This window comes from Cyrtonyx montezumae, unplaced genomic scaffold, assembly GCF_038088225.1.
Source record: "Cyrtonyx montezumae isolate F1298 unplaced genomic scaffold, pur_monq_1.0 scaffold_8, whole genome shotgun sequence".
Classification (NCBI taxonomy): Eukaryota; Metazoa; Chordata; class Aves; order Galliformes; family Odontophoridae; genus Cyrtonyx; species Cyrtonyx montezumae.
In genome coordinates this window covers 18114820-18134382 of record NW_027072089.1, presented here as the reverse complement: position 1 = coordinate 18134382, position 19563 = coordinate 18114820, and the positions used below count along the sequence as shown (strand labels likewise).

Genomic DNA, 19563 nt, shown 5'->3' with positions numbered 1-19563 from the left:
ACAGTCAATGAAATGGACGGCTCATAAAAATCAATATCCACACAACATAAATGCCATTTTACTTTTGAGGCAGGAGCAGAGCAGCGCTTTGGAAACCTCCTTATGTTGAATTGCAGTTTCAGAAACAAATGTAAAATTAAAATACCATAATGGCTTCTATCCAACAAGCAGTGTTTCCTTTTGCCTTTTGTGCTACAGGTACTGAAACTCTAATGTGCAGTATACTTAAAATTATAATCTGTTTTTTTATCTAGATCAGGTCAGAAGTACACTTTTGGGGTTAGAAACCAGCAAAACAATTTGACATAGAGTTGATGGATGGGTTGGGGAGATTTGTTTTTTTTTACTGAGGTATCTGGCAAGGTATGCAATTCAGTTTATTTTTCTAGATTTTGCTGTGGCAGACAATTAACAGCAGTGAGACTAACTAAGAGAATGTGCGAATGTTTCACAGGGCTTTCAAAAATAAATATTTTATATTAAGACATGAGTATAAGAAGATGAAGTAGATTTCAAAATTTCAGATCTAAAACATCCAGAAATGATAAGGGCCAAATAATGTCTCTGTGCCCTCTGAACCAAACTAAAATACTTTATGGGAGACACTCTTACATACAACAGAGAACAATGAGACATGGTAGAGATCTGATAATCATTTTTTCCCTTTTATTTCTTTTGGTTTTGTTGCCATAGCAATTCTTAAATATCTGTCACTAGGTTATTGCTACTGTGCTAGCTTCTTTAAGAAAAAATATGCAATTCGATTGTTTTATTTATGAAAATGTCTGATTTGTTATGTACAGTACTTTTTTTTTTCTTTATAAATATCTATTTTTTTAAGAACTGGAAAATTATTTTTCCAGTTGTGGAAATGGAGTAGACAAAACAAAAATAGGTCTTAGAACCTGTGAGCGTGCTGCAGAATGGCTCTGTGCAGTGAGTGCTGATACCATTTGTGGCTTTGTGTTGCTTGTATGTATTTAATTCAGAAAGGCTCATTCCCACTGACTGTGTGGCAAGCTTAGCATGGGATCTGCACGTCGAGACCTGTTATTCTGTGGTGACCACAAGTAATTTATCTTTCCCTTAATTGGGATGCAATTAACAATTCCATTAACAATTTCCATCTGATACCACACTCATTTCCTCAAAGGACAGCCGCATCAGAATTGTAGTGCTAATGGTGTGGCACACGGGGTCACTAGCCACAGTGAGGCTGAGGTGACCCCATTGGTTCCCACTGGTGGGGGGGTATTAGGAACAGGTTCTTCATCAGAGGGTGATAGACACAGCTCCAAGCTGCCCTATTTCAAGGAGTGTTAGGACAGCACTCTCAGACACAGAGTCTGAATTTTGGGTGGTTCTGTGTGGAGCCAGGAGTTGGACTGGTTCAACTCATGGATCCTTTGTACCTTGGGATGTTTTTATGATTATAGATTTTTTTATGAGTACAGACACCTTCCACCAGGCATTGTGTTTTGTCTTTTCCAAAAAATTGATCAGTTGCTCTTTGAAAAGTATTACTGCAACTTCTGATTTAACATTCTTCCATGTTCAGAACAGTTGTTAAATCAATGTTTTTATGTTCCCAAATCAGTAAAAATGTATACCATCTTCACGAAGCAAAAATATTAACAGCATAAAAAAAATTCAGTAAATGTTGCACCATTTAAATGATGTGATCACAGAGATCCACTGTGAATGCACTCTCACACTTCAGCGCTGAAAAGGAAAGAGGTGAGAGGTCTGTGAATGAACACAAGTACTGGAAATCAGGATGGGTCAGGGAGACAGCTGTAATATTGGCAACCATTTTAGGTGGATGTACAGCCCGAGTTGTGTTTGGTCATTGCCGCAGTAGGAGTGCAGTGTAACCTGCTCAAGCATTTTTCCTTGTCTTTGGTTCATTGATCTGTCTTAAAAGAGGCAAGTTAACTCATTATTTCCAAATGCAATATCCATTTATAATCTGAATAATCTGAAATGCTACAGTCTTTCAGATTATTTTCCCAGTGTTTCTTATCACTTGTAACCAGAAGCAAATGATCTGTGGACTGCACAAAGAACAGTTTTTCTAAAACTATAAAAAGGATCTGAGCCCAACACTGCTACTCCCCAAGAGTTCAACGAGACACTGATAAATTATGCAGGTTTTTTCTCCCATTTTTTCTTTAAATCCTGCCCACGTTGTTCTGCACATGTTTTCATACTGTCCTCATTCGATGTCAGCCTGGTGGTCATTGACAGTTTGTCTCACAGAAGTATTTTTCTGAAAAGATTATTAATAGTAACCCACTGCATTGCTGTGTGTGCAGAAATGTCTGCTCATGAAGAGGAGGAGAAACCTGTTATTTGTTCTATATGCACCAGGTGCAGTGCAGAGTAGCACATACTTAGCGTTTCTTTAGAGCTAACTATCAAGAACAATTACCCATATTTTGGTCAAATCAAACTCGAATACCTCTACAGAGCTCAGCTTAATAGTTCATAGGCCTTCTACTGATGGACAGTCACCAGCTGGTTTTGTGGTGAGAGCATACTGACTCAAGCGAGAATATTACTGCCAGGTTTGAGGCATCTGTACATTATCAGTGCAGATAATCTCTAGTCCTCTAGTCTCATCCCTTTGGTCTCACATCCGCTTGGACTTCCCAGCCCTGCAATGCAGAAGGCCGTGGGTTTTGTTTGCTTGCATACCTACATCATGATGTCTTTTACTTGGCTAATCTCATCTATTCTTATAAAAAAAGAAAAGTGCTATCATTTGTCAACAGAAGTTCTTGTAAATAGGCTAGGCCCCAAAAGAGACACACTTTTTGCAGGCAGTGTGAAGCGCATCTGCTTCCTGGTCAATCTTTCATGAGCCCAGCAGCCGCGGGTGTGTCTGTGAGTCCCCGCTGTGCTGTTGTGCACTGGTGAAACAGCTGTGGTGAGAGCACTGGGATGGGGCAGGCGTCTTTGCTCAGGTTGGTCAAACCCTTGGAGAGCTGGATGTTTGTACAAGTTGACGTATGGATGAAACCGCAGAGCTAATCGCTTGAATTGGATATCAAAGCAGAATAAAATTAATATGAGCCAAGACATGTTTTGTATTCTCTGCTAGTTAAAAACTTCACTTTAAAGAATCGGGTAGTGTGGTGACAAGCAGTTTAGATACCATCAGAGACCATCGCCATAGCTGATGTGTGGAAATGCCACTGACAACACCTCTGTCCCTTTCCTCTTGCAGTATCGGTCAGGGCGGGATGCTCAGCGAGGCTCAGACAACATTTCCAATAAGTCCTCAGACAGCGATGTCAGCGATGTTTCGGCAGTGTCTCGGACGAGCAGCGCTTCTCGTTTCAGCAGCACGAGCTACATGTCTGTCCAGTCAGAGCGGCCCCGGGGAAACAAGAAAATAAGGTGAGCACAGGGAGTGTGGGGCAGCCAGAGCTAGGGGGTTTCAGCAACTGACTGCTTCAAATATTTGTGATTGAAGGTGGAAGTTGGAGTTGGCAGAAAATATGCAGAATACCGCTTTAAATGTCCTTTTCATCTCATGCTTTTTGAATTCATGATGGAATTTGTTTTTAGGAAAGTTCTGTCTTTATGAGTTATGATAGCATATGTTGTAGGAACCAATGTATGCTATCAGCAGGCATTAGACACTCTTAGATTTGCACTTCCCGATAACAGTTTTTTAAAATAGTCAGGATATCTGAAAAGGCAGCTTAACATCAAATGACTGACAATGCCAGAGGCAGGTTAATGCACTTCTTAAAGCAGAGCTGCTAACTGCTATCGAAGTCTGTGTTAATGCTCTGCAGACCCTGGCCAGGTCACCTGTAGGCATACCTCCACTCAGTCTTCAGTGAGGTGCTCTCAGCATGTCAGTGAGCAAAACATCTCCTTTGCGTGCCCCCTGTGCACTGTCAGTGGAGCTTTGACTGCAGAAGGAATGAAAGATCATTTTTCTTAGCAGGTGTAACCCACTCACATCTGTCAGCAAGATTCAATGTCAAAGATTTGTCCTCTGGAGAGAAACGATGCATCTGATAAGATTGTTTCAACATCAGTGTGTATGGGAATATAGAGTATTGTTTCTGTCCTATGGTTATGTGTTCCCTTATAGAAAAGATGTATTGTCGTTCAACTTTTATTCTAAGAGGGCCTTAGAGGCTGTCCTAAGAAAACATCCCAGTGTAAATCTTCTCTGGTGCTGGCTGGAGGATTAGCCAGCATAACTTACCTGTGGCTACCTCCACCTTTCAACTTCTTTTTCATTCCTTCTATGTTTCCTTTCTTTTGAGTCCATGCATGCTCTTCCCTGTGGCCCTAACTTTATTTTATTCTTTTCTTTTTTCCTTTTGCATGCCTTGCTCGGGTTTTTTTGTTGACTTCAGAAGGACAAGGAATATAGAGGAAAAAAAAGAGGGAGGGTTGGAAGGGAATGAACAAGATGAAATATTTCCTGAGGAGGAGGAAAAAGAGGAGGAGGAGGAAAAGGCAAAGGAGCAAGAAAATGATGAAAAAGGGGAAGGGCAAGAGGTGGCAGAGAACTGTGATAAGGAAGAAACCAAGGGCTCAGGGCAAGATGAAAAAGCTCAAGAGGACCAAGCTGAGGAAGGGAAAGAGGATGACAGGTAAAACATTTCTGTTTCTGAAGATCTACTGACCTAGTCTTCCTGCTGTACCTGAACCCTCCCTGCCTTCCTTTTTTTTTTCTTACTTTCCTTCCTTTAGTTTATTGTCTATTATTTCTGCAGCTTCTTTTGCTTTCAGCTGTGATGATTTCATGTTGAAACAAGTTTCACTCTCAGCTTCAGTGAACTTGTTCTGCATACCAAATGATGGAGCACACTAACTCAGTGCATCATTTTGTATGCAACTAGAGCATATTATTTTTTAAATTGTTTTAGAATAGAGTTTGAATTTGACTATCATAAACAATAGAAATTGTAAGATGCCTCTTTATATTACTGCTTGAAGTATTGTTCATGGAAAAATCTTTTGTTGTTAACAATATCAAAACCATCTTTACCTTTTTTGTAGCAGTAGTAAAGAAAATAATTTGAGTTTTTTTTGTAATCCTTTTCATGTGGGCTGATAAATGCGCATATTGATCGACAATCGACGTGGATAAGCAGAGTTTTTCCTTTTCTTCCACTCTATGAGAATAGCTGTCGTGGGCTGCTGCATTGTGGAGGGGTCATGCAGCTCTGCTACTGTATTGTATCCAGAAGTATTTCAGCACAATTGGCTCTCATTTTATCAGATGGCATTCTAGATTTACACAGTTTACCACAATTACTTTGAACCGTGACTTCTAATGCAAATCAGTGACATTTCATATTGCAAAATCCTTGTAATTTGTATTATGTGAAATACAGTGTTCTTTCCCTCTTCATTAGTAAAAAAATGAGTCTGAGTTTTGCTGATACACATCAGAAAATCTCAGGAAAAACATTATTTTACCAGCAAATGCTTCACTGCCAATAGACAGCTTAAGCTTGTCAAACTGGTCTAATATATGTTAAAGCACTGCTGCATTCCACTGCCCCTGCTACATACATCCACATATACATGCCTGAACATACACACACATGCAGACACACACACAGACTTAACTTCTTTTATTTCAAACAAATAATTTCTCACATAAAGTGTTCTGTTAGATTCTTCTAAGTAGAGATGAATGAATCAAAGGTGGTAGAATGAAGCAAAGGTCATAAAAACAGAATCAAAACCTGTAGTGTTCAATCTGGGGTGGTATGGGGCAATATTGCCACTAATTATTGTATATATTGCCATCATTCCTTCACTCCTTTGAACACCTTTTTAGATCTCAGCAAAAACATCTGTTTAGAAACAACTGTCTTTAAGACTGTCTTGGAATGCTTGCTCCAGGGACTGCTAAGCAAATCTTTTGGTAGTGTGGGAAAGAATGCTTTAAGGATCTTTTTCTCTCCTGAATCTCATTAAGCTTCCAGTTTATTGGAATTACAAAGTTCTACCTTTTAGAAAGCAGGTCTCTTTTATTAGTTTTCAACTTTCATTCAGGTTACTCATCAGCCAAAAACGCTGCCCCTCACAGAAAATAAAGTCTTCTTTGAGAAGGAATTTCTTTTTCCCCATGCCAGCTCATTCCTTTGCTTGGTGGCTGCTCTCAGCCTTCAGGAAGGCAGGGAAGTCAGGATCCCTCTTTGATATGAAACAAAACATCTCTGCAGCTGCTCAGAGCAACTTCAGTTTTCTGAAAAGCTCAACACTAGTATTAAACAGTCAACAAAGAATCATTTAGTAATTAACCATATCAATAGGTATTTTCAGCACCCAACAGAACTGAAGCAGACATCTTATCCAGCAAAGAACAGTAGAGAATCCTAGATCCTAAGATCTTGGGCACCAAAGAAAGCTGTAGAGGGGAATTGGGAGACAAAGAGGCTGCTCTCAATCACTCCATCATGAAAAGTGAGTTCTTTAAAGATATATTATGCCTCAATATTGTGTTTCAAAGTCACCATGCTTACACATTTTGTGAGTAATGCTAATAGTCACGCTAATGGCTTTCAGTCTGCTGAGATCATAGGTGGGTTCAAAGTAACTTAAATGACCATGAAGACAGTTATCCATCATGACTGCATCCCTTGCCTGTTTCAGAGTCATTCAGTGCAATAAACTGCATTAGCTCTTAAAGCACTGCAGTACAAAAAGTCAGTCAATCTTTTTGGCAGCAATAGATGCAGTCAGATTTTGCTTTCACTAAACCTCTTAGAACTACAAATTGGCATACGGTTGATATATAGAGAGATCATAACTGTTTTCTTTCTTGGCAATGCAAGCTAGTAAACAGAAAGCATGGATCAAGCTTCTTCGTTGCAGCTTTTGAAGACTCCATATGTACTGTTATGTGAAATTATTATTCCAACTCCCTGATGATATCAGGAACAAAAAGAGCCCTACTAGATCTATTGTGTCAGAATTTTTATTGCAGGAAATCTGCTTAAGAACATCTTAAATCTTGACCTTCCTTAACTGTTTTCTGAATATCAATCCACAATAGTTATCTTTTCTCCTATCAGTGCACAAGTGTAGTCACAGAACAGGATTTCACTGTGCTACAAATACAGAATAAGTAATTCTGTGTTCAAGTTCAGAATGAAGATTCGGGCTCTGTTCCAAGCACAGGAGTCAAAATCATAAGATGAGCACAGAAAAGGAGACCACAGGAGAATTAGGAGCTGTTCCACGAGACAGGAGATAGTCACAGTACAGGGCTGGGGACATCTTGGCAACAGGGAGCTCTTAGGGGAAATTTGAAGAAAGGAAGTAAGTGGGCTTTGTGAATTCTTCTGGAGAGCTCTTTTCAAGCATTTGAGGCACTGAGGAAAAAAACATTACTAAAAATATCACAAGTGGATGATCAGCAGCAAGATAAGGAGCAACTGTTAAATACTAGAAAATAAAAACAATGTCTGTGCAGCTGGATAAAGAAAAGTGTGCCTTTGTACTGATGCACTGGAAAGGGTGGCACAGCCAAACTGAAAAACTATGAAACTTACCTTTCCTACAGTATACTTGAAGAGTTAGGTTAGGTAAATTGCCAGGACTGGAAAAAAGCACATCAATAACTGGCATATGAAATATGTGAGTGGATACAATATGTGGATGGACAGAAAGGATAGAGATGTGAAATTGTAAGAATCTGCAAGTCACAAAAATGTGGACCTAATATGAAATTAGTATTCAAGTGCTGCCCAAAGAGCAGGTCTGACTGACATGCACTGTTCATGTGACTGGGAGAAGGAGCAGAGAGGTCTTGGACGGAAATACTGAATTTACTGAGTTGAGAATAGTGATTCATGGGGAGGTACTAGACAAAGAGATGGTAGTGCAGGCAGAAAAAGGCAGGGGAGAAGGTAGGCAGTTTTAATTGCAGAAGGAATATTTTGATGTACTGCTGATAAGCAGATGTTGATTTAGGGACAGCGACAATAGGGGACAGTAATACAGCCCTGTGGGGCCATCACAGTCATCTGGCTGGGCAGAAAGTTTACATCTACTCAAGCAGATGTTAAGTGAACGATTAAAGAGAGGGCAAATTTGAGACATTTGAGACATAATGTGTTAAGGAAAGTAAGGGAGGATAACTTCTTAATTCTCAGAATATGGTAAATTTTAGCTAAGCAAAGAAGAGACCAGTATAGTTTTGAAGTCTTAGGATGTCATTAAAGGCCTTGCCAGGAGCAGTTTCAACTGAACACGAGCCCATTTTTGTTGTTTAGAATGTGTTTGAAATGGGAATGGAAAACAGGAGCTAAACAGATTTATTTTAAACAATGTTAATATTTATTCTTTCAATTAACTCAGGGGTGAAAAGGAGAAAGGAGATCTGTCTGCACTGCAGAGCTGATGAGAGCAAGACTAGAGGTATCTACTTTCTAAAGGGATATGTTAAAGCATATTTATACAATCTGGGGGAAATGACAGTGCTGAAAGATATATATATGGTGAAAAAGCCAGGGGGTACATTATCAATGCCTATACGTGAAGGAAGGGTGCTAGGATGACACAGCCAGGCTTCTTTCAGTGGTGCTCATTGGCAGTGGGCACCAACTGGAGCACAGGGGCTCCTCTGAGCACCAGGCAGCACTGCTGTGCTGTGCGGTGCCAGAGCAGTGGCACAGGTTGCCCAGAGGCTGTGGGATCTCCTCCTTGGGGGTGTCCAGAAGCCGTGTCAACCACCCTTTGATTTTGTAACTACATGACTAGAGGTGAAGTTAAGTAAAGTAATGAGAAATTTATTGGCAAGGGCAAAGGAATAGAAATTAGCCTAAAGAGGAAAATGCAGAGACAGAACAGAAGCAGATAAGTGTTTGCTATGTTTTGAAAGATATCAGTGAGATCCTGTGCAGAGAAGAGAAGTGAATCCTAAAGGATAGTCAAAGAAGTAGAGACAATAGATAGGAAGGTGACAGAAGTAAAGAATGAAGATTTATAGTGGAGAAAATCAGATGGATTGTAATTTTGCAGAATTATTCAAAGATACAAGAAACAGTGCATCATGTAGTTCTAAGTAATGGCTTTGTTCAAACAAAAAACTTCTTCCTAATAGTTCTTCATGCTCCCTCTGCCCTTTTCTATGTGGGATGTAAAGATTCATCTCAAATTCAATTTCTAGTATCTTTTCTGCCATTCAGTCAAAAAAAAATCTTCAAAGAATTTAATTAAGTAGGTTTTGAAACTGTTGCCTGATGAGTATTTGTTCCTTGGTTTTTCATTGTATTGTAATCTTTATATTTCAGTTTTCATGTGGCTTCTACTGTGATTGCAGCTATTATCAGTTAAATGCAGTGTTTTGCAGTCTGTGCTAGCTCCTCTGTAGAGGTGGAAGCTTGTAACACTGAAAAACTGTACTGTGATAAAAAATATCAAAAATTGTGCAAAAGCCAACAGGCTTAAAAAATCTGTTTTCAATGTGCTTGTGTTGTTTGATTTCTTAAAGCTGTTTCATAAAAATTATAGTGATTGTTCCAACTACACTGATGGATGAAGGAAGTTAATTGTGCCCAAATAACTAAACTGATGGATGAAAGGTGTTAATTGTGCCCAAACTTTCTTGCCAAGTAGGCCACATGCTTGTAATGGTTGTGAAAGCTGTAGCCTGAGACACTTTCCAAACTGCAAAATACATCCTTCATCAAAGTTGCAGTGCGTGCAGTCTGTGCCCAATAGATCTAGCAATGGTTTCCTAGAAAAAAATGATCTGTGCTTGCACTGATCAGCTAACCATACCCTTGTAGTAGGCCAGACCCTTCTTGAAGCACAAAGCAGTGTCTGCAAGGTAGTAAAGCCCAGGCTATGGCCTAGTTACATGAGGAAAGGCTGCGGTCAGAAGCGTGCTTCCTCCCAGGTGCAGTGAGATTGGGCCCTGCCAGATGGGGCTGCACTCAGAATGAGGTATGGGACCACCAGCCTGCCCCCAGCCTTTCCTGTTGTAAAACCAGCCCTGATCCTGGCATGGGAGGAGGGGAACTTCTTGGCTTTGCTGTAACTCTCAGCCCAAGGTGTTTCTTAATGATCACAGAAAGTGTTCTTGCCACCTGCCAAGCTGCCATACAACATCAAGGGAGGCTTAAGTTGGATATCAGAAGACGATCAGGCACTGGAACAGGCTGCACAGTGGTCATGGCACTGAGCTGCCAGTGTTCTAGAAGTGTCTGGATGAAGCTCTCAGATATTTGGTCTGATTTTTGAGTGGTCTTTTGTGGAGCCAGAAGACCCCCCTTGTGGGTCTCTTCCAACTGAGAGGCTGGGGCACATATGATGGGCAGAGGCCTGAAATAAAAAGCACCAACTTAAAATTCGTGTTCCTCTAACATAACTGTTCTGTATACTTCTCATCAGATAACTGGATAGCTGTTTAAATATAGCTAGTTTGTGTCTCTGAAATCAAAGTACCCCCTTTTTTTTTTCCAAGTAAGATTAGAATTATAGAGCTGTATAGAGTTTGTTAGCAGTTAATGACAAATTGTTACTCTATTTGAAGTAAGGATCCAAACCCACTGTTTTTTGGTGTAAAATTTTAAAATTGTTTTAGTATTCTAAATTCAAAAAATAAGAATCCATACACAACTGTGTCTGTAGCAGTGCACACAATAATTTGGCTGTTTCATATTTTGAACTTTGACAGATGACATACAGTAGAAAATTAGCTCTGACTTCTTTAGAAATATTATTGAAAAGGGCACAAAATATCAATGGTTCATAAAGGAGTTGTATTAGTTCATATATTTTTTGTGACATTTATACTGAGAGTAGAATATACATGATTTAAGAAATCTAGCAATGTTTCTGAATTAGTCATCACTATCTATCAAACCCTTAGAGACCTACTGGTTTCCTGGAGAAGGTACAAAATATGTGCAGAGTCTTCTACAGATGTTAGATTTAGTTTTATCCACTGGGAATTAATAAAATAATGAATTTGGAAGTACTCATTATTAACAATAATAATATTAACTTAGTAAAGTATGACCCTTGTTTGTGTAGCTTCATAAAGGTACTTCTAAAATACTGCCTTTGTGACAGTACCATTGAAACACATTGCTAAACTTATCCCACAAGTGATATTTTACAAATGAACAAAAGTTCATCAGCCCAGTGCTGATGTTACTATTGCTTAATACCCAGGATAACATGATGAGGCAGTGGTTTGCCATTGCTTGTCTATCTGATGTTTAGGTTGCTTGACTAAACATCTGAACATTTTGGTTTAGTACTATCACCATACCTGCATAATAGTCATATACAGCCTATAAAGTCCATAAAGTGCTACCTAAACAAACATTTGTTCCAAACATACATGGCATGTAAGTGTGCCTACTTCCTCAGCAAGGAGCTCTGGCCATGGGCCTGTGCTCTACAGGTCAGGAAACATTTGCAGACCTGGGCTCAGAAAGATGCATGCCAAGTTTCCTCACAATCTTTTCTTTTTCTGATGCTCTTAAGTTTTCTGTATGGCTTTCTAATTTTCCCCAGAGGCCCAAAGTGACTCAAAGTCATTTTGTCAAAGTGACAGAAGTCAGGCAGGCAAGATCATCGTGTCCCAGATAATGTCTCTTTGGCTGAAGCAATTATGGCTTCAGATCTCTTGCTCATGTCCATTTAGCTCTCGGTCCCAGAAGATCAAATCAGAGAGATGCTATAGATTTGAGAAATGTTAGCAGTGTCTATTCTGACCCTGTTTTCTGGAGTCCTCAAGCAACCTGAAATTGCAGGGGAAGAAGGAAATGTCAGAGCTGCTTTTTATTGTTTAGACTTCCCCCACTATGCACATGAATGGTGCAAAGGGACTAGGAGTGAAGCATAGCCAGGTTGTACAGTGCTGATCAAAGCTTTCCTGCCTTCCATGAGCCAAGTACAGAGGCAGCTTTAGTCAAATCTGTGTTTGCCTACAGCCATTGATTTGAATAATGGTTTTTCAGGACATCTCTCTCTTCCCTGTGTGTTCTGTGATTTTCTCTTGATGTACTCTTAGTAGCACATCCAGACCAGTTACTATATGACTTTTTCCAAAGTTTTCCAGCTGTTAAAGTGTTTTTCCAATAAGAAAATTGTCCTTATAGATTATTTCAGTTTAGTGAGTAAGGATGCTAAATCATGATCCTCTTACCTCCAAGGTAGTGCATGATGTCTTTTATCTCTATGTATCTTTGAGAATTTCTACCTTGAAATTTATTTTTTTTCCCCTTTCAGACTTGATTTTAAATTATTTTTCTGGTTTTGGATTATGCTGATTATTTTTCTGATTTTGGATTATGCATACACAGTGCATTTAAAGTTTAGTTTATCAATTCACTGCTTGTTTTTAATTTCAATGACCACTTTTCAGTTCTTCGAGGAATAAAAGTAGTTTTAAACAAGTTTGTGGCAGAGCTGTATTTTATGACACAGTAAGCACTGTTAATAGTGAAAAGAGAACAATCCCTCTGTTCCATCTGTTTTCTATCTCAGCTGGGAAACTGTCATTCAATAATATGTTCAAATAAGCACATGCCATTTAACTTTTAGATTGAGTTCACGCAAGGTGTGTTTCTCTAGAAGACACTCAGTTAAACCAGGTTGCCCATTATCAGATTTATTTTGGTAAGTCTGTTCATCTGCTTCATATGAAACAACTGATTCTGTCTTTATTTAAGTTTACTTTCCTTATTACTAAACCTTCACAGCTCATATGGACTACTTGTATTTGCAAATGAGTATTGAACTAAAATGGCAGCTGAGTAATGAAAGACTTGCACCTTAGCTAGATTTCTTTCTTGGAATTCACACATATTAAAGACTGGGTTTTGTTCACTGTATCAAAGGAAGGGATCCTTCATAGATTCACAACTGTTACTGGAGTTTTGAAGCTTTTTTATAACTTTATAAATGAAAACTTGAAAGCTTATCTGCAGTAGTTGAATTAGATTTTTTTTATCTTATAATTTACTTTTAATATAACAGTTGCTTTAAATGAGTTTTTCTAAATTGTACTAAAAATCTAAAAATGGCTGATTATTCTGTCAGAGAGATATCCTAATCGTAGTATGGAAAAAGTTATATATCTAATAATTTATAAAACTAAGCAGTGGCACGCCTCATATCTAGCAGAATGGGGAAGATACAATTCAAGTCAACCTGTGTACTGTCACAAGTGAGGTTTTTCTGATTAATAATGGAATAGATCTTTTATTCTGTATAAAAATGCAGTTATTTTTATTTTCAGAAGTGCACACAAGTTTTCTTAGAAATTATACATAACAAAGTGTATAATAATCACTGCTTTATTCACTAATTGATCACAAAAAAAGATATATTTTTCACGTTCAGCCCGAGACATTAAAGAAGTCCGATTAGAGTTCCATTCCAAAATTGTTTTCCACAAATTTTCCTGTTATAATTTCTATAAAATAAACCTATTAAGTCAGTCCTGTAGGTATTAGAGATTTATATCACAAATGAGTTAATAGGATAATTTTGGACCGAGTGATCTTCAGGAGACTCAGTCATTATAATTGCAAACCTGTAGTGTTTTTATTTGATGTGAATTGACGTGCATTGGCTAGAAGCATTGTTCCCATGGAAATATTATTTTCTGCATCACAGCTGTCCCCATAATTCTGTTTTTGTTAAATTTCTTCAGGAAATTAATGAAATGAGAATGTCTTTAACTGAGGAATGAGCTCTATTAAAAATGGCATTAAAATTCCTATCCTGCTTGTAAAAATCTGTAACAGGAATCTTCAGTGGTTGTCCAATCTCATAAGAGATGTGTATAAAACAATAATTCTATCAGCAATTGCACACTTGTTAAAATCCTTTCCCTAGGGCATCACAGTACATGGCTGTACTCCTCACTTGGCTAAGTATAGTTTTACATTAGCAGATGCTTTATTTTCTTCAGGCATCATTGCCAGAAAACTAAGGTGAAAGGTAGGCAGTAATAGTACTGACCTTCCACTAGAAAAAAAAAATAAGATACCTGCAAGATCTACCAGATTACTTCAGTGTAAGTCTGGTTTCCCGATTCATATACTTTTGGATGAGCAAGAAGATGAAATATTTTCATTTTCAATTCAGCTGTAATGAAAACTGAAAACAAAACAAAAGTCCTCAGAAATCCTACTAATGATATCCAATGCAATGAATGGTGTTGCTATACTGGAGAGATGAAAAGTTCCTGTGCTTAATAATACTGCTTTAGTAAAGTGTATTTTTTTAGTATGTAAATAACAACAACAACAACAAAAGTCAGGATTACGAATAATTTTAATCTATCAGTCATACATTGGAATGGATAAAATAGCATTTTTAAGTCTAGGAGAGTAAAATGGGACAGTGGAAAGAGATGCCTAAGAGGATATGACCAGTATTTTTTGAATGTGGTGTCTGAAGAGAGGATTTTTCTTAGAGGTTATATAAAAATTGTCAGAAACATGTTAACTGAGAAGCAAATACATGAGGCATTTCTTTGCTTCCAAATCGAAAATATTCTTTCTCTTTGTTTTGGGTTCGGATCTGTTGGCCATTTGTGTATTTTTTACAGAGAAGGACTGTAATTTCCTAGTTCAGCTTTTGTCAGTGCTGCCTGCTGGATTGCTTAGTGTACAGAAAGTATTTTGGCAGTGCCTGTTCTATTGAACAACAGAGGATGCCTTCAAAAGTCCTATCAAGGTTCTTTAACCTTTGGGACTTTGCAATTGTTTCTTTATTGCGGTAACTTGGGAGTGCCATTGTGTTCATTTTAGGATCCTATCACACTCAAAATCTCTCATCTTAACTGAAACCTCATAAACTGTTCCTTCTTGATCAGGTATCAAAGAAATGGATTGTCTGAAGCAGAAAATACCAAGACTGAACCAAAGATCTTGTGAAACCTGTTTCTTTACCTCCCTTGTCTGAAAATTTCCTAGGGCAGCAGTTCCTTATGGCTATGCGTCAGCTTTCCAAGCAGCAGGTCACAGGATTTATATTTTGGGATAGTTTTCTCTGCTAGTGTTTTTCAATCTTCCATTAGTTCAGCACAGATACTTGCAAAATGGGAAAAAAAAACATGGGTGTATCTGATTACCTGCTATGGTAGGAGTCTGGAAAACCTTTATAGCAAATCTGAGTCTAGAGAAAATTGCACTCCCTATTTTGAAAACAATTGTTTTTTTGACAGAGGGATCCCAAAGATTCCTGCCTTCAAGAAATCAAAAAACATAATACTGTATTTTCTAGAAGGCTCTGTACAAATAGTAACTTCTTACTGGCTTAAAGTTTTTCTTCAGAAGTGTTCAGGAAATCCATATAAACTTGAATTTAAGAACAATCTGAGATTTGCTGTATGGTCAAGGAGTTCAAGACTATGTCCATGCCAATAAACTGGACAGGACTGAGCATAGTCTTAAGCACTGTTCCATGGTCACCCATACTGTGTAAATTGCATTGTCTTTGGCACAGCTTTGTGCCAGACACAGTAGTGATGTGCCTCTGATGCAGTGCAGGCACAACTCAGACAGCATGGGTCAGGAGCTGTATCCTCCTAGCAGCATGCCTGAGAGAAGCCTGCTTTGGAAAGCATGCATGTTAGCTGTGTGTCTGCAGTCTTTCAAGGCCAGAGAACCCACCTAACCCCATGTCCCACTTGAGGACATTTTTCTCTGTTCATTGGAAAACTGAAGCATCTAAAACAAGTGTCTAGCCTACCCACACAAAGACCTGTCAGTGGTTCTCAGTGTCCTCAAGTGATTCCTTGAATTCAGGCCAGTGCAGGAAGCAGGTTCCCATGTCAGCCTTGCCATTGCAGTACGCCGGTTGTCTGGTAGGTCTCCACAAGCCAAAGGCAGTGGCTTGGCTGTCAGCTCTCTAGTTGCTTTTGGCCAGGGACTGCCTGCAGCTGGAGTGATGTGATGATGCAGTAATCCTTGTTTGGGATGACAAGGATTACTGCACCATCATGCACATGACTGCCCTAGCACAGTTAGTTTGTTCATTTAATTTTGTGAGTTTCTTTTTTTCCCCATGTGGCTGAATATTCTTCTTGTAGAGGATCTTCTCAAGTTGAATACCTTATCAGACATCTTGAAAACTATTTTTAGTGCACCTCTATTCCTTGTCTCATATCCTCTCATAAATTTAAAATGTTGAATATGTTTAACTGGATGTGTGTGTCTGTGTATATGTATGTGGAAAGAAAACTTCAGGGATGAGTCATTTCTATTTCCTGTTAAGAGAGCAGTTTATAGGAGTTATTAACTAAGACATCCCTTCGACAGATTCGTTACCTCAGATAGGAACGCAACCTGACATACAACACCCTATTCTTTTAGGAAAAATCCATTTCTGGCACAGTTGAAAGGCAGTCCAAATAGATAACTTCACTGGTAAGGATACCAAGCATTTACCAATGATCAGTGAGTAAAGACTTGATTGACCAAAAAGAGTTCAGACTATGAATGAAGGAGCTGGCTTGCCTCATGAGCCCTGCAGATTTACTATGAAGCAGTTTTTCAGAACTCTCCTAGTACTTACTTAGCAAAGCGTTTTTGAGAAAGAAGAACTGAAAAAATAAAGCCACTGCTATGCAATAGCTTTCTTCAGGGGTCATTTGTGAGCTGGGAGCATAACAAAGATGTCTCTCCTTCTACATTTATGGAGGAAAAAACTCAGAAAGTATAATAAGAGAAAGTATTTTTATAATTGTACTTGGATGGAAAAAATTGAGTTTGATGAATGAACTTCAGCACTGGCCATTTATATGAGTATTTGGAATATCCACTCAGTCCTAAACTTAAATCTCTTTTTTTCTTACTTGAATTATCTTCCCTTTCCCTTTCTTAGCTGGTCTAAAGAAATAAACTGACTAAATGAAGTCTGCCTATTTGCTGGCAGGTGTATACAGCAAAACTTGACTTTGTGATATAGAAGGCCTTAGACAGAAGCCAAAGAGCCTATTTTTGTAATGCATAGCGCTTTCATAGCTAACTGCCTAGTGAAATTATAGCAACTTTTTCTGCATGCCAGCCATTTCAAGCACATCCATTTCTTTAATATGGGCAATTGTTGCAAACTTTTGCATTTTAATAGAATTATACATTTTAGGATACGACACTTGAAGCACCTCAATATGCTAAATGCGCATTAGACCCAGGAAATGGGAACTTTCCTTCCCACTGTTTTATGAGAAAACAGGGTATTTCTGTTATCACTGCTCTGACAGAAGACCTGTCTTCAGTGTTAATATCACTTATAAAGCAATGACATAATTACTATTTTCTAATAGAAAGTACAACTGCAGCTCACTGACTTCATGGGTAGGGAGGGAACAGCACAGAGCTGCGTCGGGAGATTCATGTTGGGTGTTAGGGGCCCTGAAAAAATCATCCACAGGGCAGTGGTCATGACCAAAAACTGCCACAGTTCAAGGAGTGTTTGGGCAATGATCTCAGGCATAGAGTTTGAGTTGTGGGTGCTCCTTTGTAGAGCCATGAGGAGGGCTTGGTAATCTTCATGGTCCTTTCCAACTAAGGATATTGTGTGACTCAGTGGTTCTTGAAAATTGTATTATTGGAATACGTTTTTCTTCAGGCAATAAAAATACTCATCCTCCTATCAATCTGAGCTGTGAGAATGAGCTCCCACATGAAATAAAAGAGATTCAATACTACTGTCTGCCCCCCAAAAAGCACTGATAAAATCTCTCTCCAGGGATCTGTTTTAGAAACTAGGTAGCTTTAGTTTTCTACTCAGGTGCCAGAAAGATTTCTGACAGACAACACTGTGAAATTAATCATGTTTACTTAGAAAACTGGGATTAAAAGTAGCATTACTGGGTAAGGGTCTTAATTTCTGATTCTTAGAACATAGCATAAAATAAAGCTGAAGATTCTAGCTCTTCCCAACACTGTCCTTTCTAGATCTCTCTGATATTTCTTAAATGTGTGATTGGGTTGAAACTGATAATTAGTTCTTGTGGCATCTACTTCCTGAGAATGCAAACTCTGAAGGTGTTAGTTTGAAAGAAAACACATCATGTGATGTTATTATAAGTAAGTTATCACAGTGTTAAAAAACCCCTGGGATAGAGATCCACTTTTTTTCCTTTCCCCTCCTTCCTTTTCACCCATGTTCTATCCCATTTAGTTTACTGTTAGATTTTCCAGTGTGTGTCAACATGTAATAACATATAAGAAGGAGAGTTAAAAAAGGATACAAAATACACATTCAGGCTCCCACTGTGTTCCAATCTTTTGTTATTATCTGTCCTGTCAAAGTTACTCTCAACTGTGTTTTGTGCCTGTATATTTGTTGAACTGAACTCTCATTCCTATTTTTCTTCGTAACTTCCTCAGGAAGCACACCCAGTATGTTTGGACTTCATTACAAAGACACTTCTATAGTGTATAATCTAGCTGTTGTATTTGTTTTTTTCTGTGTTGTGGCTTAACTCGAGGCGTTTTATTCCTTTGTGTAAATGCAGCTGTGAACTAAAGACCAAAAAGCTTTCTGGGAAACTCAAATATCTTAAATAATTGTGTCACTGTTCCAAATGTGATGCCTCATCCCATTTCCCCTTAAATCAGTGGGAAGAGATGCAATGGTCCCTTTGCTTTTGAGGCCATTGCATTAATTCCATAGTTAAGTTTTTACAGGGGAGGCCTTATTGCCCTCTGCATCGACCTGAAAGGAGGTGGTGGCAAGAAGGGAGTCAGCCTCTTCCCCAGGGTAATAGTGACAGTATGAAGGGGAATGGCCTCAAGTTGCACCAGAGGGTGTTCAGATTGGATATTAGGAAAAACTTCTTCCCTGGAAGTGTGCTCAGGCACTGGAGTGGGGTGCCTACAGAGTCACCATCCCTGGAGGAAAAGGAATGTGTAGCTATGCTACTAAGGAACATGGTTTAGTGAGGAAATATTGGTGGTAGGTGGACAGATGGACTGGATGATCTTAGGGTGATCTTTTCCACCCTTGGTAATGCTGTGATTCTAAAAATCTATTGTAGGAGCTTAATAAAGAAGCAATATAAATGTATGTTTTTGAACTAGTTTTTGATTGTTATACGTAAGAGGAAGACTGTGGCTACATCCAGAAAAAAAAAACCCACCAAAGCCATTTGCTGAGGGGCGAAGTTCCAGGACTAGCCTAAGTACGTTTTTGAAAATGTATTTAAAAATAAAATAAATAATCTTTGTTAGCATTTATATAGTGATGCTTTTATACACAAACATACAGACAAAGAGAAAAATTTCCCATTTTCCAGAAATATTCTGTTGTTTTTTTTTCTCTACTGATTGCCTAACACTGTATCCAGTATGGACCTGATGATATTTGATGATATGATATTTGCTGCCAGAGAGGGAAAATCAAAATTAGTTCATCACTGTGTAAATTTATCAAAATCATAGGATAACTGAATTACACTAGATTACTGAAAACATCCATGAAATGTCTGGATGTTTAGAAACTGGAGCTTAGACTTCAGTCTTTCATTTAATTCATTTGTGAATCGAGTATCTGCTTCGATGAGGAATGCAGGTTGCGTGTCTGTATATGAGA

General features: G+C 38.5%; 1 protein-coding gene across 37 annotated transcripts in view; it reads left to right on the top strand.

Annotated features, from left to right (window-relative positions):
- The window catches only part of RIMS2 (regulating synaptic membrane exocytosis 2), a 433807-nt gene that overhangs the window by 361564 nt on the left and 52680 nt on the right, over nt 1-19563 (top strand). For 22 of the 37 annotated variants that reach the window (XM_065752189.1, XM_065752177.1, XM_065752196.1 and 19 more), the window contains 2 exons: nt 3230-3402; nt 4383-4622. In XM_065752189.1, coding sequence (XP_065608261.1) covers nt 3230-3402; nt 4383-4622 — 413 coding nt within the window. The remainder of the gene's footprint in view (nt 1-3229; nt 3403-4382; nt 4623-19563) is intronic. The other 15 variants (XM_065752203.1, XM_065752202.1, XM_065752201.1 and 12 more) reach the window with 1 other exon arrangement.